The following is a 24,802-nucleotide window of genomic DNA, read 5'->3' on the forward strand; positions in this document are numbered from 1 at the left end:
GCTTCCATGGGTTTGTGCCCAGGGCCACAATCTCTCCACACCTCAGTTCCCCTCCTTTCTGAACAGTACTGTCTACCAGGGATGAATTCACAAAGGAAAGCATAGGGTGAACACTGGAGAACTTCAGAGCATGTATGTCTCTGAGCGGTGGGGGGGTGGCTCCAATAATCCCCTCAGCAGCAGCACACAGCTGCCCTCCAGCCCTGTGGCCCCTGTACCACTGTCACCAGTCAGGTTCTTCACCCAGCTGCTTCCTATCCTGGATGCAACAGACTGCTGTCTGGACAGAAAATAGGTGAGCATCTGAGCAGACTACCTTTATGCCACATTAAGACCAGGTATTACTACTCTGCACTTCAAAAGAGGCCTGACCTGAGGGGGCTGACATTCTCCAGAGATCCTCAGAAGAGAGATACTGGAGGTCCAGCACCCCAAAACCATTCACAGCCAATAAGTGGTCTCCAGCAAGTCGGTGAGAACCTTCAAGTACGCATCCCAAATAGACAGAAGTTTTGGGAAGGTGAAGCTAGGTTAAGGGGTAAGCAGTTCAGAATTTGTGGCACTTTTTGACCAAGTGTGCTGCTTACTCCTCACGTGTGATGAGGAAAGGAAGATCTGAGAGGCAAGCAAGTGTTCCCTAGCTGCTCAGACGCAGCATGTAGCATCTCCACCTGCAACCTATTTGCCTACTCATAAGCATCAGGACTGGAGACAACACGGGGTGTGCCACCCATTCTTGATGGTAGTCATGGGCCACATCTACCAGCAGCGCATGAACGCCGGTTCACCCGCTTCTTCAAAGAATTGATCTCCATGGGTGTAATGAGACTGCACTACTGGGGCAGAATTTAAACCAAGGCAGCTAGAATCATCTGTGGTGGTTGAGGCTGTCACACTCTCAGCACAGCCCTTGGAGTGATCACATCTGAGAGTCTCACCAATCCTGAGAGGAAGACTGAAGGAAGCTGCCCAGATTTGCTGGAGAAGCAGGAGTTCAGTGCTACGCACACTCCCAGTGAGAAACAGACAGTGCATCCGGGAGCAACATGTCTTAAGTCCAACGCAATTTGGCCCCTTGAGTGTCTAGAGACCACCAGTGAGGTGGGTTGTCTCAACAAGGGCTGGCTGCCAGGGAGGATGAGCATGGAGCTGGCTCATGGGAGGAAACTGGAGACAGAGCACCCCGATCCAGCAGATGAGAGGAAACACCCGTGGCCAAAGTAGGTGTGTAAGTTTGAGCTTGCCTGCCAACTCTTGCCATTCCTCCGCTGGTTTTGCTTCTTTCCAGCCCGCCACCCAATTAACAGCCTGGCACCAGTCAGTGGATGGAACCGAGCCCAGCCTCCAAATCCGCAGCCAGTGCTGCAGGGCTGGCAGGGGGCAGGTTCCCGGAGGGACGCGTGCCCCCTCCCCAGGCACGCAGAAGCCCCCGCCCTGGGTGCGGGGCCCCTCAGCAGCCGCTGCCCGTGGCACCGGGCGTGAGGACGGAGCAGGGGGCTGGCGGCGGGGCAGACTGGGCAGACCCCCTCTGGCCAGGAGCGGTCCTGCGGAGGGACTGCGGTCCCTTCCCCGGCCGGGCCCCAACACCCTGCGGCACCGAGGGACGCCGCTGCCCGCCCGGTGCCCCCGCCCGGGCGCGGGCAGGGCAGGGGCGCAGCCACCGCGGCTGCGGCCGCTCCCGCCGTGCGGCTCTCGCGGCGCAGGACGCAGACGTTCCCGCCCACTCGCCGCTTTCGCGTCAAGGCGGGGAGGGTGTCCGGGGCCCCCGGCCAGATCCCCTCCGCCGAGGGTGTCCCCTCTCCCCGCCCCACCCCACAGCGCCCCAGGCATCCAGCATCCCCGCTGCCCCCGCAGCCCCCAGGGAACCGGGTGCTCGGGAGGAGGGGGGCAGCGATCCCAGCTGGGGGGGGGGGGGGGGGGGCGGGTGCGTGGGGGGAGGGGGGGGGGTGTCTCCGCCCCCCTGGCCCTGCCTCCCCGCCCGTCCGTCCGTTCCTCTGTCTGCCTGCCCCTCCGTCTCTCTCTCCATCACAGTCATCCCTCTGCTGACGCAGCCATCCCTTTGCTGACTCACTGTCCTGCCTGCCCAACACCCCTTGCTCTGCCTCTCCTCCCCTGCCCCTTCTGTCCCTGTGTCTCACCCGTCTGCCCCTTCCTCCCTCTGCCTCTTCCTCTTCCACCCCTGCCGCCATCCTTCTGCTTGTTAGTCCACCCTTGATGACTCTGGCCTTGACTCTGGTGAGTGTCTGCTTGTTGAGGCTTCACTTTGTTGTTCTGGCCTTATTCTCTGTTCATTGTCCCTGTTTGCTGGGGAGTGCTTGCCCCCCTTCAGTCCATCCCTCTGTCCACCCCTCACCCCTACTCTCCTGAGGACTTACACCCTACTTGCTCGGTCTGTCCACCCTGTCAGTATGATGGTGGAGTGGGGATTCTTCTGGTGCTCCCCACCCTGTCACCCCAGAGCAGGGACTGGGGAAACTGAGGCAAATGTGTCCGAACAAGAGAGATTGATGTGGATGGGCTTGGGGTGGAGGGCACTCCCTTTCACCTGGCTCTTGGCGGGATGACAGCCAGATATCCCTTGAACTACACCCTTCACCTACTGCCTTTCTGGGATTTGCTCAGCAATCATGGAATTCCTGTCCTTGGCCTCGTTTCTCTCTCCATCATGTTCCCCCTTATTTACTGGACTTTCAACCTGCCCTCGCAAGCTACTCCATGAACGTATTCTCACATGTGCCCTTTCTTGTGCACCTACATTCACACAATACTGTTTGTGACAGGTACCTGCCTGTCTCTTCTAAAATAGACCCCTCCACCTGTTCATCTATCCATTTCAACAAAAATTCTTATGTCTCTGTTTCTTCACCTGTGCATCCATCTGTCCCAAAATGGACCTCATCTGCCAATCTATCCATCCAGCCATGGATGGATAGCCATGTATTGCTCAGTCTCATCCATCCATCCATCCATCCATCCATCCATCCATCCATCCATCCACTCTTCCTTTCCCACCTTCTTCCCTCCATCTCCCCTTGCTATCCCTCAGTTCTCTTCAAGATTCTCCCGTGGTGGGGGTGTGGTGCAGACCTCCTCAATTCAGAAATGCTCCTGGTGACATCCCAGTGCTCATCAACAGGGATTTCTGAATCCCTGTATATGGTGGGCTGGCGCTTCCAGCTATGTGTGTAGGACTGGGGAAATGAAAAGGAATCGTCACCAAACAGGGGCTGCCTGGTGGTTTCTGTGGATCTCTCCTCTTATAGGAGACCCCTCTTTTCTGCAGGTCTCCAGAAATGTGGCATGAGAGCTTTGGACTTTTAGGAAAATCCTACGCCCATGACAGTGAGCTGCGGATTGGACAGCTGAGGGACATTTGGGGGATGAGGGCTGCTGCCAAAAGGGGACAAAGAAAGGAGAAGGATAGGCAGCCATAGGGGGAAATATCTGGACTGGACCTTTCCAGAGTGAAACAAGGATACAAATGGTCATGAGCTTTACAGGAAATGGGTGGGAAACAGAGGTATGGGGGGAAAGGGAAGCTGGGGGGTGGGAGGCAGACACTGTTCTATGGCAGGCTCACACTAGACCCTCAGTAACGTTGGTCACCTAGTCTTGGTTTCCTGGGTGGGAACACCCACATATTTGAAGCAGCACCAATCATCTCCTTGTGTCGTTCATGTGTACTGGTGGACAGGCTGCATCTCTCTCAACAGCAACAGGATCCTTTTTGCTGGGGAAGGAGCTCCACATACCCCTGTACACAGTGCCTCTATGTAGTGCTGTGGTGGATGTTGCTATCCAGGATTATGTGGCTGATGTGGCCTCTGAACTCACCTATCAGAACAAGAGTCCAGTCTCCAGAGAAGTCCTCTTTGTCTTCCCCCTGAGGCCCCACATGGCCATCTACTCCTTCCAGGCCTGCAGTGAGGATGCCAAGGTCCAGGCAATGCTACGGGATGAGGTACCAGCATCCAGGGATGAAAGGGTGAACCACCACAGGGGCATGGGATGAGCAGCCCATGGCCTGTCTGGTGATCTGCTTTCTGTCCCTCCCCTTCCCACCCAGGTCCAGCAGCTGCACAAGCCTATAGGGGGCTGGGAGAATCTCGAATACCTTCAGGAACAGTCTAAGCTTCGAGGCGAGGTGTTTGAGGCGAGGTGTTTGCCTGCTTCCTGGGCACCCTGTCCCCTGGCAGTGAGGTGGTCGTGACCTTGCGCTATGTCCAAGAGCTGCCACAGAAGACAGATGGAGCAGCCCATTTTATGCTGCCACCCACACTGCATCCCCACAGAACACACTACGGTGAGTGACCCTAAAAGGAAACTGCCCTCCCAGTCACACACCCCAGCAAAGGCCCACCAGCTCCCCATGTACCTTATGAACAGACCCAATGCATCTTCCCTTTGCACCCACAGGAGGACTTACATTTTTCCCCATGCAGCCCCTGGATATATCCACATATCCTTCCTTGTGCCCCATGAGGGGATCCACACCTCCCACATACATTTCCCATAAACAGACTCATGGACCCCTCCGTATGCTTTACTGACAACCCCCAATTCTCTCCATATGTCCTATATATGGATGCCAAATCCTGACACCACCTCCCACCCCTACAGGAAAAGCATTTACCCTCCCCAGCCATGTTTCTCCTTGCAGCCTGGAATTGTCGCACTAGTGAGCTGCCCTACAGCCTGCTGCTCACTGCTAGCCTGCGGTCACCCCGGGGAGTGGCCGATGTCCAGGCCAACTTCGCCCTCACCCCTTTGATCTACGCAGCCCAGGACCGCACCACTGCACAGGTCTGCCCAGTGCCAGGATCCCGGGGGGAGCTGGGGAGGGGTGTCATCACTGAGAAAAAGGGGATGCACTGAGATCAGTGCCTGTGCTCCTGGCCCAGTGCTGGGTCTGGTCACCTCCTCCTGTTTATGACCAGGCACTCATTCTCCAGGTCTCGCTGGCTGGCAGCCCCTCAGGTGGGCATGATTTGGAGCTGCAGGTGTATTTTGGAGACCCCACTGCAGTCAGTGCTGTGGTGGAGAAGGGAGACCCTGGGGCCCCCCTAGGTGAGTGCAGCTGGGGAGGGAACATGAGGGCACCTCTGGGTTGCAGGATGCATGGGGGCATGGGGAGACACTGGGGATTCTGAGGGGTGAGATATCATTGGACAATGGGAATGAGAGGCATTCCGATGGGATAGTTTGGCTCCTGGGGTTCCAGGGTGGGGTGCTGGGGACACTGTGGTGAGGTATCATATATAGCAGCATGCTTGTGGGGAGTTCTGTGTTAGGGCTCACTGCATAGCTCTGTTGGAGGCACTGGGTTGGAATACATACTGGTGGACAGTACAGTAGGGTATTGAGGTACCAGTGTGGAACATCACAGGCTCTGGGATGGTAGAAGCTGAAAGCACAATGGGAATCAGAAGCAGGAGGAGGATAGGGGTCCCCATCTGGCCTTCATCCCACCCCATACCTCCTGCAGGCTCCCTGCTTGGTGACCCCATGGTGTTGGTGATGCTAGCACCCAGCATCCCCGAGGCAGTGCCTGGGCAGTGCCGGTCTGGAGAGTTCATCTTCCTCCTGGACACCACTTTTCTTGAGCATGCACAGGTACCCCCATAGATCGGGGATCAGGATGGGATGGAGGAGCAGGTTGAAGGGGAGCGGGTCAGGGCAGGCATTTATAGAGGGACAGAGATGTGAGTGGGTACTGGCAAGGCCTGAAGTGGTCCTGAAATCTCAGGTGCCCAGGGGTGTTCAGGGCACTGGCTCGGGTCATCCAGGGAGTCCAGAGGCTTTAGGGGGACCAGACTATGGACAAAGTCATCTGTATCCCCCACCAGTGCCTCCCAAGACCTGCCTGCTGTGTCTTTCCACAGGACTCCCTGCTCTTCCTTCTCCTTGCCCCTAGGCTGCTACTTCAACATCTACTGCTACGGAGAATCTTCTGTGGGCATCTACCCGTGAGCAAACATGGGGCAGGCTGGGTGCTATTGGGCTGGATCAGGTGCTGGTGGGTAGGGTTGGATACTGTGGGGCATGGCTGGGTGCTGTGGAGCTGGAATGGGTGCTGTGAGGCAGGGTTAGATGCTGGAGGGAGGTGTGCATGCTCTGAAATTGGCTGGTTGGTATGGGGCAAGGTTGGGTGCTGGAGGGCACAAATGGGTACTGTAGGGCACAACCGGGTACTGTAGGGCAAGGCTGGATTCTGGGGATGGGATCTTTGTGGCCTCATGGGACAGCACCTCTTGGGGTTCTGTTGAGCAGAGTCTTGCAGGAACTATGAAGCCAAGTCTCTTCAAGAACTAGTATAGGGCAGGGTCTTGCAGAGGACCCTAGGGCACAGCTGTGGGAAGTGCTCTGGGGCAGGGTCTCGGAGCACTAGGGCTGGCACAGAGCAATGTACTCTCCAAACACACTGTGCCCCCGGCAGGCAAAGTGTTGAATATAATCAGGACAACGTGACCGAGGCCATGTGGCGCATCCCCTCCACTGTCTCCAGTCTGGGCGACACCAACCTGCTGGGAAGCCTCTGCTCAATCTACAATACCCCCCGCCCCCGTGGACACACACGCCAGGTTTGGGTGCAGGGGCATGGAGGGGTGGAGGGACAGGTGGGAGAGAGAGGACACAGGAGTCTGGGTGGAAGGAGCCACCCAAGGTATGTGGTGGTCGCAATGGAACAAGAAGGATACTGTGGGGTGTGGGCGAATGGAGAAGTGGGTCTCTATCTTCAGGGGTTGCTGCGTCTCTACAGGAGGTCTCTCTCCTGGCCCCTCTCTCCATTTCAGGGGCCTGCTCGCCACATTTTGGGGTCCCTGTGCAGGGCCCCAATGCTCATGTCCCCTATCTCTCAGCTCTTCATCTTCATGGATGGGCTGCCCCCTGACAAGGAAGCCATCACATCTGAGGTCTGCTGTCACCGCAACAGCCATCGGTAATGGGGACTCTCTGCCCCCAGTCCTCCATTTGCACTGATTGTCCAGTCATTGCCATCCCTGATGAGGGCCCCTGTTCACCAGTGCCTGTCCAAATCCTTTGCCCCCTCCAACCCTTCCTACCCTGCACAGCTCTCCTGTGCCAAGCCCCCACGTGCGAGTCTTTGCTTACTACTGCCACAACCGATGCACACTTCACAGAGTGAGCAGGGAGATGGAGGCACAGAGCTTGTGCACCCTGATGTACCCCTAAGCTCTGCCCCAGCCCCACTAGACTGACCCCAGCTCTGTCCCAAGTCCCAGCTCTCTTCTGCCAGCTCCCTGCCTAATCCCAGCTCCAACCCCAGTCCCTCATTCCCTGCTTTTCCTCCTGACCCCTTATTCCACACCCCAGCTTTGTTCCCCCAACTTTAACTCCAGCCTCTGTTCTCCAGCTCTGTCCCAGCACCCTTGCACCCACCTCTGGCTCTCATTTCTGACACTTTTCCTGCTTCCCTCATAGGTGTTTCTCCTTCTGCTTCTCTCGTGACAGTGCTGCCCTGGCTACGGCCCTAGCCTGGGAGACAGGGGGTGAAGCTACCTACGTCTTCTCCAACTCTGTGGCAGCTGTGGTAGGAACTCAGGAGCCCTGGCAATTCCCTCTCTCTTCCACAGACACACTCCTTTCCAAGTACCCCAGCACGTGGACTGCCCACACACAATAGTCAAGACCCACTGCCCCAGGAACCCAGGCGCTCAGGCTTCCCCTGACTATCCCACTGCCCCGCTATAACCCACAGACCCATGACCACTGTGCCCAGGGAACCCAGCTGATGCAGGCTACCTGACACATTCTACTGTCTCCCAGGGAACCCTGACACCGGGGGCCATGGAATGAATCCTAGTGAAGCTGTGAACTGTGGTGTCCTGTCCTCTGTCCCCAGGTGTTGAAGTACCTGAACCAGGCACTCAAGCCAGCAGCTGAGGGAGTGTCTCTGAGCTGGACCCTGCCCTGTGGCCTGGAAGTTGAGGTTCTGGGGGGCACCCCTCAGTCCATCTTTCAGGGTGAACACAGCCTTCTCTATGCCCAGATCCATGGACAGGCACAGGTGAGAGCTGGGACTGCAGTCACCCACAGTTACCTCCCAACAGCCCCCCAGTAACCACCACTAATCTTTCAGTAACTTCCCAATATCCCCCAGTAACCATCTTGTGTCCCCAGGAACCTTTCAGTAACTTCCCATTTCCTTCCAGGACACAACAGTGGCCAAGGGGGTCATGACCTTGCAGTACAGCCTGGACGGCCAGGTTGTCACTCAAACGACAGAATTCTCACTGTACCCACAGGGAGATGGCCGGTGAGAGCCTGTCCTATAGGGAAGATGCATGCATCCCCCTCGTTTCTAACATGGAGTCAAGCTGAGAGGGGGGCCTGGATAGCTTATGCATTCCCACCTTCCATACCCCATCCCCAACTGGCAGAGAACTCAGGTGTCCAAGCATGCCCTCCTTCCCTGCTTTGACCCCAGAGGGTGTCAGGAACCTGGGCATCACTTCCCTCCAGAAAGACAAGGACCCAGGCATCCAGGTTTTCCCTCTGTCCATCCTTAGCCCTGAAAGGAGAGAACCCAGGTGTCCAGGCTCTCTCTCTGTCCACCTTTCCCCAGCATGGAGACAAGCCAAGTGGTCAGACCTCACCCCACTCTGTCCCCAGGCTGGCTGGGCATCATCTGGCCGTGAGGTGCTTGCTGAAGAGCTTGTTGGCAGAGGCTGCAAGTGGGTCAGGGGATGAACCCAGGCATCGTGCAGTTGAGATCAGCCTCGCTTCAGGAATCATCTGCCCCTTTACCAGCTATGTGGGGGTTCGCACACCACAGAGGGTCAGCTGGTACCGAGGTAAGGAAAGACACTTGTGGGAAAGAGCTGGTGGGGCAGCTCCACAGGATGTTCTCATTCCACTGGAGCTGGAACCCCAGCAACGGGGCACTCCCACTCTCACAGGGTAGGCCCCATCACCACCAGGTGCTTCTTTCCCATGTGTTTAATTCAGTCCCTGTCCCTGTTTCCCTTGAAGGGCCCTTGGCACTGTTGCCACCCCACCAGTCACTCATCCCCTGTCAGATCGTTAAGATTCATGGCTCCAGTATAGTCTCTTCCTGCCATCCCACGACCATCTGGGTCCCACCTGGCTGGCTGACAGCAGTGTGTGCATCATGGCTTGCCCTCCGTCAACTCACCCATGGCATTGCTGCCCTGCTTCAGCGGGGGACTTGCTCAAAAGGTATGGGATAATCTAATGTCTTATAATAGGGTGTTGCGTCAAAGGGTAACGAGTTTGACGTGTGGTTGAGGGGCACCTTCCCGCTGAATCAGACAATGGTTTACACCCAAGGAAAAGGAAGGAGTGTAGGGAAAGCCCTCTTGTTGAACCCAGTCCATGGTTTGTGTCTAAGAATACAGAGAATAAGGAAACTGTCCTGTTGTGTCATGAGGTTCATAGAGGACCCCCTTAGTCTCCAAACTCCTTCAAAGAGTATGGTTAGATCCAATCCTAGTCCCTGATGTGGTCAACGTTTTGTGACTAAGGATACAGAGGAATGAATGGGGTGTTGCGTTAAGGATAGGAGCTGGATATGTGATCAGTGAGACCCTCCCATCCGGTCATGAGGTTCAGAGTGGACCCCCTTGCTCTCTAAACTCCTTCTCAGAGAGGAGCCTAGGTGCGGCTAGATCCACCCTTAGTCCCAGACCTAGTCAATGGTTCATGCCTAAATGTGTATGTAGTGTTGGTGTATAACTTCCAGACTTCCTTATTATTGTTCTTATTAATCTTATCCCAGAACCTTCAAAGGATTTTCACTGGGACAGTTTTGGAAGCCCCATATTAGAGTCAACGTTTGCCCGTCAGAGCCCTCTCAGGGACTTTCACTGAAACGGTTTCACAAAGTTGCAAATATAGGTAATTTATTGACGCGACAGATGTAATAAGTTTGGAACTGCCGTTGATAAAGACACTGTCTCACACAAATACAAATGTCACCCCAAAATATTAATGTATATCTCTCTTGACTACCATTAACCACATATACACCATAACATGTAAGTACTACAATAAGATAATTAAGTACCATGATTCTCACCAAGAAGCCATTCCAGCTTGGGGAGGAGAGAGGTCCAGGCCCATTGACCCATTCAGTAGCTGGAGTTGTCACCCTCAAAAAAGAGGATTCTAAAGACTAATTTTATACCTGTTGATGAGGTGGGACTGAGTCCTATCTTGTGTGCTGATTGGCTCCTAGGAGGCTGATAGTGCTATTAATTGAGTAGGGGGTGGAGAGGGGAAAGGAAAGGCAGCACTTGCTACAGATGTGGACTCCTCTGGTATTGCTGGTACAACCTCTGACAGTTAGGCCCTGTCTCTGGACTTGTTGATACAACCTCTGGCTATAAAACCTTCACCTCATCCCAGCAGTTGCAGTAATTGGGCCAGGTCATAAAACATCCAAATTGTCAGGTTGTAAAACTTCTAACAGCTGTGCAGTGTCTTGGCCAGACAAGCAGGATGCTTATCCTTCCTCCCCTGCTCAAATGATAAGCGCACTAGTTAGCCTGCATTCTGTCCCACGCTGGTACAAGATAAGCACACTAATTGGCCTTCATCTTTGTTACATGGCAAGCTGGGCAGTTTTCCCACTGAGGGTTATGCTGCCGTGTCTTGCCCACAGTGTGGAAACTAATGAATTTTGCATTTAATGTTTCCCTTAGTTACCCTTAAACCTGAAAGTCCTTCAGTGAATATGAGACCCAGCTCAGGGACACCCAAGGACGGGACAGGGATGGTGCTGGATCATAAACACACATTTGAATAAAATGTGTTGGGGGGCTATCTAAAGAGGTCTTGGGACATGGCTGAGCAGGAATGCCAGAAGAGGCAACAGTCAAAGTTGGGGGTGTCCAGAAAGGGCTGTGGGTGGGAGTGCTTTGGGGAGCATGCAGGAAGGGGCTTAGCCTGCAGGTAGCTGCCTAAACAAGAGCAGAGATAATGTTCTGGGGCATTGCATAGGGGAGTACAGAGGGGTCAGCTTCCTGTGATTCTCCCAACCCCCCTGTTCATATTTTCTCCCACAGCATGTAAGCCATCACCACCATCTATTTCTTCTCTCGAGTATCTGGATCCCACAGCATTTGTTTCAGACCCTTCCAGTTTGGGGTTTTGGATCACCAAAGCCATTGCTGAGTGGCGGGAGCTGGTGGCACTGCAGAATGTAGATGGCTCTTGGGCCCTCAGCTCAGGACTGGCCTCTGTGCTGGAAATTGATGAGGCTGAAATCAAGGGAAAGATGCCTGCTGAGGTAAGGGAAGAACCTCTTATGGTGGCAGCGTGTCATCCTGGGGCAGTGGGAACCCCTTGGCGGGTGGCAACACTGGCATCACAAGGGCAGCCAGAGAGGAATGAAGGGATCAGAAACCAGGAGCCACAAAGGAAGGGGTGGGAAGCAGTGAGGGGGCAGGGAGGACACTCAATGCTGCGTGCTGGTCTGAGTCTTTGTTCTCTTACAGGTCATGGAGCCAAGCATCTGGGCCACAGTGCTGGCTGTGACCTGGCTGCACAGAAACAAGTGTTACCAAGACATATGTGAGCTACTGGAGGCCAAGGCTGTGACCTGGCTGTGCAGCCGAGCTGGTGAGTCTTCGTGGTCCTTTTCCTGCTGATCCCCACAACACAGCCTCCTCCCTTCTCTCTCCAGCAGGACCTGCCTCAGCCCTTTGCAGGACCACAGTTTCCTGTGGGCAGATGAAGGGGTCCTTGTGTCCCCTTTCTCCTTTCAATCTGTTGGCTCCCCCTCCTGCCTGACTCCTCTAACGGCCCTTTTTCTCCTTGATTGCAGTGTCCCAGCTGGAGAAGTGCCTGGAGGCAGCCAACACCCTCCTTGGGAGCACCGTGAAACCAAGTGTCTTCAGGCTCTGAGCTCAACACATAATTATGCTACAGACGGGCAGCACCTGCAGAGCTAGAAAGACCAGAAAGCCTAAATTCAGCTACCATGCTGGGACACCATTGTTGCTCCCTAAGCTGGGGTCTTCCATTACAGATGAATTCTCACTGGTTACGTCTTATACTAGTTGGGCTGAGCCTGTACCATGCTGAACTCCTCAAGAGAAAAGCTCTAGTTCACAGCCTCCAGCATGTTTGGTTTGGGCAGAAGTGGGAGTGCGAAGGAAGCATCACATTCCACAGTGGTTGCCCTTCCTGAATTCGGCTTTAGCAAAATGGCCTCCACAAAGACAGTGCTTAGGGACATGGTTTAGTGGTGGACTTGGTTGTGTTAGGTTAACAGTTGGACTCGACGATCTTAAGGGTCTTTTACAACCTAAATGATTCTATGTTTCTATGGTTTCTGTTTTGCCAAGAAAGTGCTGTGCACACTAGAAAAGATGAGTGTTTAGAGGTGTCGGCAGCTGCACAATAGCAGTGGCTCCCAGTGAAGAACTCCTGCTGCACCCCGCTTGCTGACCTCTTTGCTTTACCCCAAAAGTCCAGGCTGTGTCAGGAACTCCTGCATCTGCCTTGCCATGTAAAACAATCATTTTGGAAGCAAAACTCTCATCTACATCAGACCCAGCCCATCATAATGTCCAAGAAAAATCATTTGGGGCGAGACTGATTTGAAAACTACTAGCATGTTGGAGTTGGAACTGCGGGACATTTTGATTAGCAAAGCAGTCAGGCAATGTACTCCCTCCCGCCCCAGGGCCTTGAATTCACGGGTCTCATTCCATGTTGGCAAGGTTTCTGATTCATTTTCCAATAAACAGCGAATCTTCTGCAAGCCAAAACATGTGACATAGCCTTTATTTCAGTTGGGTCTATGATCCTTCCTTCCAGGGGCCATCTAGAAGTCACCAGGAGGGGAATGAAAGGACATTGCTTCACAGAGAGCTGTGTATTATAATAGACTAAATATGGTGCTCCCATGGCTCTTGGAAGAGCACAGACCTGTTCTAGGTTACCATGACAAGAGCTGAGGACTTGCCAGGCTTTATCTAGAGTACTTTTAGCTTGAATTTACTTATTTCAGCCTGATCTTAGTGGCAGCAAGTGTAGAGGACTGAGGTCTAAATTATCCTAGCTGTAATAGAAAAGCTGTCAGGTCATCACTGTCCAACTCAGTTTTAGCTTTAACTTTTTAACTCCATAGGAGCATGCAACTCCAGAAATAAATGCAGTTCTCCCTTTAAACTTCACCTCTCCTGTTTGGAGCTGACACAGCACAACCATCTGTGCTCTGGCAACCCCCTCCTGCCCTGGAGGTCAGTGGGGAGAGAGAGGAGTCACCTTCCCCAGAGATGCAAATGGGACAGGACTGAGAGGAATATGCCCTCCCACACTCCTTGGGGTTCAGAAGGAGGAAAGAAGAGCATGGGGGACCTCATGTTTTGGAGAGGTGAATCATGACTGTGAAGAAATACTGTGTGGTGGTTTGACCCTGGCTGGATGCCAGGTGCCCACCAGAGCCACTCTATCACTCTCCCTCTCCTCAAGTGGACAGGGGAGAGAGAAATACAGCAACAGGCACGTGGGTCGAGATAAGGACAGGACGATCACTCAGCTTTTACCATCACGGTCAAAACAGACTTGACTTGGGGGGAAAAAATGCAATTTATTACGAGGAGTAATGAGAAATAAACCCAAATCTTAAAACACCTTCCCCCACCCCTCCCTTCTTTCCTGGGCTTAACTTTGTTCCCAATTTCTCTCCCTCCTCCCCCCGAGCGGCACAGGGGGACAGTGAATGGGGGTTGTGGTCAGTTCATCACACTGTTGTTTCTGCCGCTCCTTCCTCCTCAGGGGGAGGGCTCCTCACACACTTCCCCTGCTCCAATGTGGGGTCCCTTCTCACGGGAGACAGTCCTCCATGACTTCTCCAGCATGAGTCCTTCCCACGGGTTCAGTTCTTCATGAACTGCTCCAGCGTGGGTCTCCTCCATGGGGTGCAGTCCTTCAGGAACCGACTGCTCCAGCATGAGCCCCCTCCATGGGGTCACTAGCAGCAAACCTGCTCCAGCGTGGGCTTCTCTCTCTCCACAGGCCACAGGTCCTGCCAGGAGCCTGCTCCGGTGCAGGCTTCCCACGGGGTCACAGCCTCCTTCAGGCATCCACCTACTCTGGCATGGGGTCCTCCACAGGGTGTAGGCAGTCATCTGCTCTACTGCCCACGGGCTGCAGCGGGACAGCCTGCCTCACCATGGTCTTCACTACAGGCTGCAGGGGAATCGCTGCACCGGCACCTGGAGCATCTCCTCCCCCACTTCTTCACTGACCTTGCTGTCTGCAAAAAATGTTCCTCCCATATTCTCACTCCTCTCTCGCTGCAATTACTGCTGCGCAATAACTTTTTTCTTTCTTAAACACATCATCACAGAGGGACTACCACCATCGCTGATTGGCTTGGCCTTGGCCAGCGGCGGGTCCATCTCAAAGCCTTCTGTCATTGGCTCTACTGGACACAGAGGAAGCTTCTGGCAGCTTCTCACAGAAGCGACCCCTATAACACACCCACACCCCCCCCCGCTACCAAAACCTTGCCATGCAAACCCACTACATACTGGTAGCTCACCTTACTTCAGCCACCAGCAAATGCATTGTTGATAGAGGGAGAGGTTTTGGCTTATTCACTCTAAGAAACTCCCAAGAGTGACTCATCTAACCGAACTTAGCTGGTCTCCATGGCCTGGAGGGAATACCAGCTTCTGCTTCTTTCTCCCCGTTGGCCATTGGCAGAGGCTGAAAAGGCAACCTCAGTCACGCACAGCTGCCTAATTCTGAGGGTGTCAATCCCATTTTAGTCTTCCACAGGATGGGAGCTGAATCCCCCTTCCAGAGCCTCAGCTGGCTGTGCCACATTTGGGAAAGCCTGTGCTTGTTGCCCCACCTCAGTTTCTCTTTTTCTCAGAGCAGGATGAAATGCTTTGGAGGTCTGGGGAGGGACAGCTGTTGTCTGAGGTGTTGAAACAGTTTGCACCAACTCAGAATTTTCATCCTCCACAGGGTACAATTAGGCAGTGCTCCCACCCTGAAACCCCAAGGGAGACAGCCTCCAGGACACTGATGATTTCCATAACACTAGAAAATGGCATTCAGGTACTTCAGGCCCAGAGTTCCATCTACGGCAGGAAGACTGAAACAGCTGAACTTTTGACTGCCTTTCTTGTGAAAGAAGGGTTTTCAGAAAGAATAGGGAGGGAAGCGATATGGGGCACAACAGGTAACACCCAGGCACCATCACAGGAAAGGTCCTCACACTCTTAGTTCACAGTGTTCAGTGGGGGAACCCTTCCTAATTGCAACTTGTCATCAACATCTCCAGACACAGTTCATCCCAGCCTATGAGAAAGGTGTATGAACAATTTGAGTGCATCGCCTTTTCTGATTCATACCAGGATTTCTATGGACCACCTAGGTGCTTTCCTTCACCATCTCCATCTCCCTGTAAAGGCTTGAAAGTCATGGGGAGGAAATCAGCAGGGACATCATTGTGCCACCACAATGTTGTGAAAACCCTAGGATGTGGTCTGGCCAGAGGGTTGTGTTCCTCAAGCAGGGACTTCCCTTGAGCACGCATTCAGGCTTCTAATGGGAACTTACCACAAGCGTGCACTAGATGATGCTCCTTCCCCACTTCACCCTCTGTTCACTCAGCCTGGCAACATGGAGCACAGATCCCCAAAACTACAGTGGAAAGCTCAGAGGTACTCGATATCTGCAGTGCCAATTCTTCTACTGATAGGAGAAAAGGCATCTGATACGATATGACATCAGCTGTGTGTTTTCTTTGGTTATTGGGGAGGAAAGTGTAAAGTAGCATTAGCCAGCGAGGAAAGAAACTGTGACTATAAGAAGTAGACGTGTAGAGATCTGTAGCACCTTACACAGACTGTGGCATATGGTTATCACAATGAGAGCAACAGCATTTATGTCAGTCATATTTGTTTAAATTTGCCAGCATGTGTCTACCATATAGCTGTGAGATGGTTAACTCTGACAATTGGCAGCGGATACCTACCAAAAACTCAGCCACACAGTCATGGTCACCATTAGCAGTATGGTGCTATAGTTATACAGACACTGTCAGATGCCTTAGGAAAGCACTCACAGATCTCTGAAAGCTACCAACCTGCTGAGGTCCAAAGGAGCTGCTTACAGGCCCTCAGAGACCACACTCAGAACATGGGGGTTTCAAGATCATCCCACCCGATGTTGAGGTGGCCTGGAGAAGACCTTTGCCTCCTATTCTGCACTAGGAGTTGCTGGTTCGCTATAAAAGCACTCAGACCCTGTAAACTATAATTTAAAATGCTATTTATTAAAGCTAACTCTACAAAGAAAGAGAGGATGATACAGATGATTTCATGTCCCTTCAGATGCTGGGAACACCAAGCTGTAAATCATCAACTGGGTCTCCAACCAGAGTGCAGCTCACCGCACAGACCCTGTACGTGGAAGGGTCACTCAAGCTACCGGAGGATCTTCTCAAAGAAAAACAACTATGTTCATCATGTCTACTGTCAAATAGGAAGGATGTTCCCATGTTCACACGAGAACTTCAGACACAGGCAAGGAGAGGCAGGTACCAACAGTGCCAGCACTGAGCAGGTGCTGCATTTTTTCCCAAAGACAAACTCTTGACCCAATCTATATATTTTTTTTAAAAGGAAGGTAGGAAGAAGCCCATGAATTGTATATTTTCTTTTTCCAAGGACATTTGATTAATTTTTCCTGTAGATAAGCTTAGATTTCCTCCTGTTTAACCTTTTCTTGCTTGCTTGCTTGCTTGCCTGCTTTCTTTTCCTCAGGAGAAAACTGGGAACAGTTATTAACTCTTCTCCCACCTCAGTATGTTTGTGGAGCTACTGAAGAACTGGTACAGAAGTGGAACTCTGTTGTGTTTCAGACAGAAATATCTGAGTTACCTGTATCTTCTGCAGAAGTATACTCACAGTATACCAACATGACAGACATAATAGTCCTGAATCTTCTCCCACTTCTGTGAAGCAATGTGTTTAGAACAACAGTTAATGCCTCTTACTATATTTCTAGACTTTCTGTGATCAGGGGACACATCTGTGACGGGCAAAGCTTTGCCCACTTACAGTTGTTCAGAGGCATTGCCAATGCATAATACCCACCGAGATGCAACATCCCAAGCTGAGTCCTGGGCTGGCAAGCAACATAAATAGGTTCAAGACTGTGCTTGATCCATAAGACAAAATTATACAAAAGAGCAGCTGGGTTCAATAACAGAGGACTTCCCTTCTGAACCTACTACTTTGTACAGCAATGGCCTGATTTACCTCCTCCTCTACCTACTATTGTAACACTTTCCTGCTTAGCCACCCTACTTGCACGTTTTAAAAACTCTATGCCTCCCTCAGTAAGATTGGGTCCCTGCTAGAGCAGTAACAACGGGAAGACTGGTGAGTTTTTAAATCTACACTATAAGGTCTGCATTATGCAAGTCCAGTCTTACTGAAAATTCCTTTCATTGCCTGCAGTAATACTGTCAGGTAAGATCCTCCAAAGATTGTCTTTGATTTCATCCGGTCCTGCAGGTTCAGGAGCACATATCCCATTATGTTTTACAAAGCTCTGAAAATGCTCTGTTTAAAGTAGCACTCAGTTAAATGAAATCCCAGTGCAGATATTATGCTGAAGTCTAGAACAGACACACAATTTGTAAATCTAATATTTTTAATTTTTCACTAGGAAAAGAGATACTTCTGACCACACCCAAGCTTTAACTAGGAGAAGTTAAAGGGAAAAGGGGAATGTCTGGTTTTGTGGTTTTCTTAACTGTACTGATGTGGAGATGTGAAATGCTCACTACAGAGAGTAACAGTATTTTAATGCTTAGTTTGCACACATAAGACACACTGTTAAACTGATTTGCAGTTTACTCTATGACCTAAAAGTGTTCACGCAGACACTAGTGACTAATGACTGAGCTCATGGTTGCAAGTATTTGCTAAAATCTTGGCCTGCATCTGTCGCCAAAACAGCTTCAAGTAATTTTTTTTTTTCCTTCTTTCACTAGATACACTAAATGCTTCACTTCCTTGCAAGAAAAATAGTTTTGAAGAATAACTGGAGAAACTTCAGGCTTTACTAGTTCCAGATCATTCAATGAACACACTTCCCTAAATTTTCCTAAGCCTGGTAGCTCTAAAGAGAAATTACGATCCCTCAGTAATTAAAACTTTTTTAGTTTCCAAGATTAGCATCAGGGAAGAAACACGTAATACACTGAAATGATCCACTTTTATTTTGCTTTTGGACCTACATGATTATTGCAGGCCTAAAATGACAAATGTATTTTTAAATAGTCATTTTGAGAAACCAGAAAAGGGACCTGTCTTTTAGTCAAATAAGTCCAAAGGGTTATTTTCCTGAGTAAAAATAAATAAATAACAAAGTACCTGATTTTCTTATAAAATAGTATTTCCTTTTAATTCTTAAACTAAAAGTCTTTTCAATTCAGATTCAAAAATGAAGGCACTATGAACAATACTTGCAATTAATGGGGTCCACCACAGAGGTCAAGCAAAACAGCAAGGCTAGGGAAGAAAATTCATCTGGAAAGAGCTGGTTGTGAGAAAGTCAGCATGACCTTCATGCCCAGGATCTTTTTAGACAAGCCCAACCGGGTATGGTCTCAGTTGCAGTTGATGGTGATAAAGAACAAATAGGAACTTGAAAAGCATGAGGTTTTCTTCTTCTGAACTCTGGCTTCAGATTTTAAAAGTGGCTACCATGAAAATCTTCCTAACAGCTTCAGAATTGAAAGGTGTTCCAAAACAAGTTTGGTGGTTTTCATTTTCTTGTATGTTTAAAGTTCAAGGGTTTTCCCACTAGATTAAGTTGAATATATCTCCACCCAAGGCTCCCAAAAGCACAAATACCATCTCAACCCCTAGACTCTCAGTGGTCTTCCAGAAGATGGATCTTAACATGCATTGACAGATTTTTAGAAGCTCTTCATTAATTAGTATTTAAAGTCCACACTTCCCACAGAAGGCAAAACTGTGACACGACACAACCATTACAAGGCAAGGGTTCTGGCAGTTAACAAATATATATGCCTTAAACTATCTCACCACCCATCAAGGTCCCTGACAGAATAACAATGATTCTGTTTCTTCCAAACTGAAAGAAAAATTCCACTAGCACAGAAACAGAATAAACAAATCTTGTAAAGTAAAGTCTGCAAATCCACAGCATTGACCACTCTCTAGATCAAATAAAAGCTTCCTTCTTCTGTGGCCTCACCCAGTGTACATTCCTGTGGGGAGTTCAATTTGCTGCAGTCCATCTTCATACACCAATAGGGTCTTTCTCTTCCTATTCTTGCCCTCCTAAATCACTCTTGTATTTCCAGTAGGGTGCATATCAGATGGCTGGTTCTCTTTTCAGAACCAGCTGCTACATTGCTGATATGTACTGGAGACTCATCTTCCACCAGTTTTTGTCACACAGGCAAAAAGTGAGGGACAACAGATCAAAGACAGTAACAAAGTTTCTGACATTCACTGTACAAATGCATACTTGGAATATTTATATGTCTTCATCCTTTAAGGTGGTTCCCTGCGAAGTTTCTTTTCACTTCTCATCAGACTTAGAATTGTTCTGTAAGAACTGCACAGAGAGAAGTATTTTTGCAAGGCTTTTTGAACTTGCCTGTTCCTCAGACTGAAGATGAATGGGTTGAGCAGAGGAAATACCACCATGTTGAGAGTAGCTACCCCTTTGCTGATGTCAAGCCTACCTTTGTGTGTAGGTTTAGCATACATGAAAATGCAACTCCTGTCGGAGATGAAAACAACAATAAGGTGAGATGCACAAGTGGAAAAGGCTTTCTGCCTCCCTGAAGCAGATGAAATGTGCAATATAGTGGCAATTATATTGGCATAAGACAGGACTGTGATAATGAGAGTGACCAGGAAAGAAAAAACACCTATTTAGAAGTTAACAAGATCTAGAACAGGTGTTTCTGTGCAGGAAAGTTTTCCCAAAGGTGCACTGTCACAGAAGAAATGGCTAACATTTTGGTTACAAAAGGGTAACTGGAAGACGACAATTGATGGGCCAAGTAGAAATGCAAAACTCAGCCCCCTTGAACCAAGTACTAATGAGCTACAAAGCCCATTGCTGATAATGGTGGAGTAAGACAAGGGGTAGCAGATGGCTACATACCTGTCAAATGACATTGCTGCCAAGAGAAGAAACTCTGTCATGCCAAAGATGAAACATAAAAAAAAAAAATGAATGAAGCAACCAACCACAGAAATCGTCTTTTCTCCTTATGTTAGGTTGAACAAGACCTTAGGAATGACAGAGGAAGTGAAACCCATTTCCAAGAGCGAAAAGTTCCAAATAAAGTATTACATAGGCACGTGAAGCCCACGGTCCACAATGCTGGTAGTGACAATCACTAAGTTTCCAATTATAATTGAGATGTAGATGATGCAGAGAACCACAAAGATAAAGATCTGCAACTTCCTGCCAGCTGTGAATCCCACAAGGATGAAATTCTTGACCATGGTTTGGTTTTCCATTATAACATTTACTTATGTGTCTCACGCTGTGAATAACTGGAGGGGAGAGAAGATGGCGGATTCAATGCTGTATTTTAAATTTAAATGTATATGAAACATGAATCAGCAGAGAATTGAAAGGGAAATGACTGTCTAACATGAAGGCATGCTATCAATAAAATACTCAATAATTTTTTTTTCTTTTCCATCAGTACTACCTTTTTGTTTATTCCTGATTTCAAAAGACTGAAGATTATACAGCTGCTGTAGTTCATAATACCACTGCACAGCCAAACCTAATCTTCAAAAAGAAACTTGAAAGGACTAAAATAAGTTTTCAAAAGAAAAACATGTCACTGGAGTAAGTTTCTACTACTCTCTTTCAATTTCTTTCCAATCTAAGAAAACCATGACAAAGTTTAAGGAACAAGAAGAGATCCTATTTTTGTTGAGGCTTCTAAACTCCATGACGTATTTGAAACTAGAGGCGTTGCAAGAAAATAAATGCACTTATCTAGGAGTCTGTTTACAAAACATTCACATGAACAGTAAGTTAGTTACCTTTGTAGCAAGATGAAAGACAGGGTTTAAATCTAAGATGTTTCATATTCCTGCCGTTCTAACGCACTAGCTAAGGCTGAGCTCACTCTCTCTTCTCCAGGCATATTCTTCAACATCAAATGATGAAGGCTTTTAAGTAATTGACAAAGAATAAGGAGGGAAGATATCTACCCTGGGAGAGCAGAGTATTGTAAATGTAAACACCACTGCTGGATTAGCACATTAAATTCTCTAATCACTGTTCTTTTTAGACTGTGATCACTGTCAATGTATTCATGCATGAAGGTGAACAGTAGGTCTTGCTAAAAGCATGGTTTCATTCTCTGGTGAATGGGAACATATAAAAATTTGAGTTAGTAGACTTGTTCCCATTCTTGAGAAATCAATGTATGTGGGACCTTGGTACTCAGAAGTAGTACACAGGCATTAGCTAGCTAGATTCTGAACAGTTTTACTACACCAATCTGAACCTCTTGCTATCAGCTAAATAAATATGTTATATGGAATGTTTATCATCATTGTTGCAATATAGCTTCTCACTAATTATTTAAAAGATAAACAGGTGGTTTTGAGCTAAAACCGATAAAGAATGAAAATGCAAAAAAGACTTCTATTATGGGAAAAGGAGGGAGGAGAAGCCTTCTTTCCACAAACTTTACAGATAGTGATGACTCACTTCATTACATTGACTAAATTAACAATAAACAATGTGGAGCTGGCTCCCCAGATTGATATTTTGTCAAATTCAGTCACACTGTAAAACTTAAATCTTTTCAGGCAACCATAGCTCTTTCAAATATCCAAAAACTACTTCCTCCTCTGTCCTATTTGCTGTAAAATGTCTTTACAGTCTTCATTGTCTGTATTTTGATTATTCTTCTCCCTGTTAAACCAGTTCCACAGAACACCATATAAGACAATGCCAGACAAGGTAACAACCCTCGTGTTTCTCATTAAGTTTGTTCAGTGAAAGCAGTTGCCTGATTCTTCAGAAACTTCAGTTTCTCCACTGCAAATCACAGAAGCAGGTTAATGTCAGTGACACCATCTGTTGTTACCACCTAATAGATAGACTTCTAGGAGACCAGAAACCTGTTTGCATCTAGCAGTTCACAAGTTATGGAGCTCCTCCAGGTGGCAACTCAGCCCAGATAGTTCAGACACCTGCATGAGGAAATTTCAGCATTCTCAGGAGGTGCTGATTGATTGTACAGGGACACCTTCCACTAGACCTTGAACACCTCCAGTGAGAGGGCATCCACAACTCCTCTGGGCAACCTGTTCCACCGTCTCACCACTCTCACAGTAAAGAACTTTTTCCTAATACCTAATCCTTTCAATTTGAAACCATTACCCCTTGCCCTATCACTGCCCTCCCTGATAAAGAGTCCCTCCTCATCTTTCCTGTAAGCCCCCTTTAAGTACTGGAAGGCCACAATAAGGTCCCCCCAGAGCCTTCACTTCTCCAGGCTGAACAAGCCCAACTCTCTCAGCCTGTCCTCATAGGGAGGTGCTCCACCCCCCTGATCATTTTCGTGGCCCTCCTCTGGACCCGCTTGAGCAGGTCCATGTCTTTGTTATGTTGGGGGCCCCAGAGCTGAATGCAGCACTGCAGGGGGGGTCTCACAAAAGCAGAGTAGAGGGGGAGAATCACCTCCCTTGACCTGCTGGCCATGCTTCTTTTGATGCAGTCCAGGATATGATTGCCTTCTCTGTCCTCCTTCCCATCTCCTGGCTCCCCTCCTATGGGCCAAATGTTATTGATCACCTTTTTTGTGACACTGAACCATTGATCAAACAGATACCCATCTCCTGGAGCTGGTGAAGTTTGTATTGTCCACTGTGGTACTCCTATGCTCTCTGCTATTTACCATTCTCTCATATCTGTACATCATCATCACTATTCTCCACATCCCGTCAGCCTCGGGCTGGAAAAAGGCCTTCTCCACTTGTGCCTCCCACATCACCATGGCTACCATATCCTATGGCAGTGCCATCTTCATGTACACAGTGCCAAACAAAGAGTTTTCCTTCAGCCTCAAGAAGGCAGACACCCTGCAGACATCTGTTTTCACTCACTTGCTTAATCCTTTCATCTACACCTTGAGGAACCAGCAGGTCAGGGATGCTCAGAGGGACACTGCCTCCCACATCCTAAGTGGTACAAAGTCTTTCAGAGTGAACTGTAAACTGAGTGGACAATAATGGCATTCTCAAGATCTCCAGATTCCCGATATTCTACATAAACTGCAGCTTATCTCAGGCAGGCTCTGCAAGGAAGTCTGCGAGAAGCAGCATTCCTGTGTGCATGACTTCTCTCCCCATGTTTCATTCTTACAGGAAATTCCTTTCAGTGAATAAAAAAATGTCTAAACTCAGATATTGTGCATGTTCCACTCAGGATACTTTGTACTTATGCCAAAAACATAGTAAAATATTAGATGTGCTAAATTAAAATAGAACTGTTTAGCAGTATAAATTATTCTGCTATTAAAAATATATACTCATTTAAGAGTCCTAGAAGACTTCTTTTACCTAGAAACCATCAAGTGGTAAACTTTAGGGTTATTAACATACAAAATTCCCAACCCAGTCTTCAGTAACTCTTCTTTCAGTGAGAAGCTCATTGTACCAGCTGTTTTCAATGTACATGGATAAACAACGGCATGCTCTTTTAAAAGACAAAGGACACAAAAGACTGAGTATTTGCACATGTAGTGCTAGATGATTTTTAAAGTGGTATAAAAGCACCACAGAACTGAAAATACTATTCAAATGCAATCTGAGAAGAGAGGGACCAAAAAAAAATATGCAAGAGATGACCCAACACCACCTTGTCTCCACACTGAGACTGGTAATAGAAATACCCTTGCTCCTCTTTTTCAAGCACCAAAAAGAGCAGGCAACAAAGTTGTTTTTCATACGCTGTACACCACTGCTGGGATGAAAAGACATCCTCACCAGGGGATAGCTAGCTACACAGATCAGCAGTTTACAAGTCAGGCATTTTGCAATGTCTATAAATTGTTCTCAAGGCATGTAACAGTTTATTATTCTGGGTTATAGAAAGGTTGGTCATATCTGTTTAAAACTCCAGGAGACCAGATAAGTCCTTACAAGACATAGAGAGAAGCAGAAGAGATGAAGGACAAGAAAAAGGACAAATAACTATATGTAAAGACATATTCAAAGAAGATAGAAACAAGTCAAGTCATAAAGAATTAATGTGATGCCCATCCACAAGAAGGGCCCGAAGGATGATCCGGGAAACTACAGGCCTGTCAGCCTGACCTCGGCGCTGGGTGTCACGGTCCACTCAGTGGCACAAACACCAGCCATGTGCCTCCTCCTGTTCCTGCCCTATCAGTTACTTAGCTGCAAGTGATGTCACAAGCACTAATTCAAGCCATGTGTCTACGTTTTCATTTAGTTATTCCTTTGAATTATTTTGTTTGGTTTTCTGTACCATGAACTACAAATGGTAGTTTTTAAAGAAATTATTTCCTACTGGCTCCTGTTTCATCAACTTTTGTTATGACAGGCATGTAATAAGTTTGTTGAAAATAAATTTACTGGTGATCTGAATACATCAAGTCCAAAAGCGCTGGTGATCCAAATACAAATAAAGTTGTTATGGCATCTGAAAGCTGGACGCAAGTCATCTGCAACAAGAAGAAGTAAGAAACAAGATTCAAAGAAAAATAAGAGACACCAGAGTGATTAAGCACGAC

At 48.9% G+C, this 24,802-nt stretch overlaps 2 protein-coding genes across 2 annotated transcripts; one reads left to right on the plus strand and one right to left on the minus strand.

The window, feature by feature from the left end:
* The first annotated feature begins 1,143 nt into the window (after positions 1-1,143).
* Positions 1,144-11,889, plus strand: VWA5A (von Willebrand factor A domain containing 5A). Its single transcript, XM_086478154.1, has 16 exons — positions 1,144-1,220; positions 3,284-3,342; positions 3,714-3,961; positions 4,159-4,303; positions 4,661-4,803; positions 4,938-5,067; positions 5,915-5,966; positions 6,437-6,617; positions 6,861-6,940; positions 7,444-7,552; positions 7,865-8,029; positions 8,175-8,278; positions 8,635-8,816; positions 11,049-11,272; positions 11,481-11,604; positions 11,810-11,889. The coding sequence occupies exons 1-16, from the start codon at positions 1,144-1,146 to the stop codon at positions 11,887-11,889; spliced, it is 2,103 nt and encodes a 700-aa protein (XP_086334280.1).
* A 7,658-nt stretch (positions 11,890-19,547) lies between these two features.
* On the minus strand, positions 19,548-20,531 carry LOC104354148 (olfactory receptor 6C74-like). Its single transcript, XM_086478156.1, is given in 1 exon segment — positions 19,548-20,531. A coding segment is annotated over 1 exon segment (984 nt).
* Positions 20,532-24,802: the final 4,271 nt, after the last annotated feature.

This window comes from Leptosomus discolor, chromosome 25 (genome assembly GCF_034619465.1).
Source record: "Leptosomus discolor isolate bLepDis1 chromosome 25, bLepDis1.hap2, whole genome shotgun sequence".
In the NCBI taxonomy this organism is placed as follows: domain Eukaryota; kingdom Metazoa; phylum Chordata; class Aves; order Leptosomiformes; family Leptosomidae; genus Leptosomus; species Leptosomus discolor.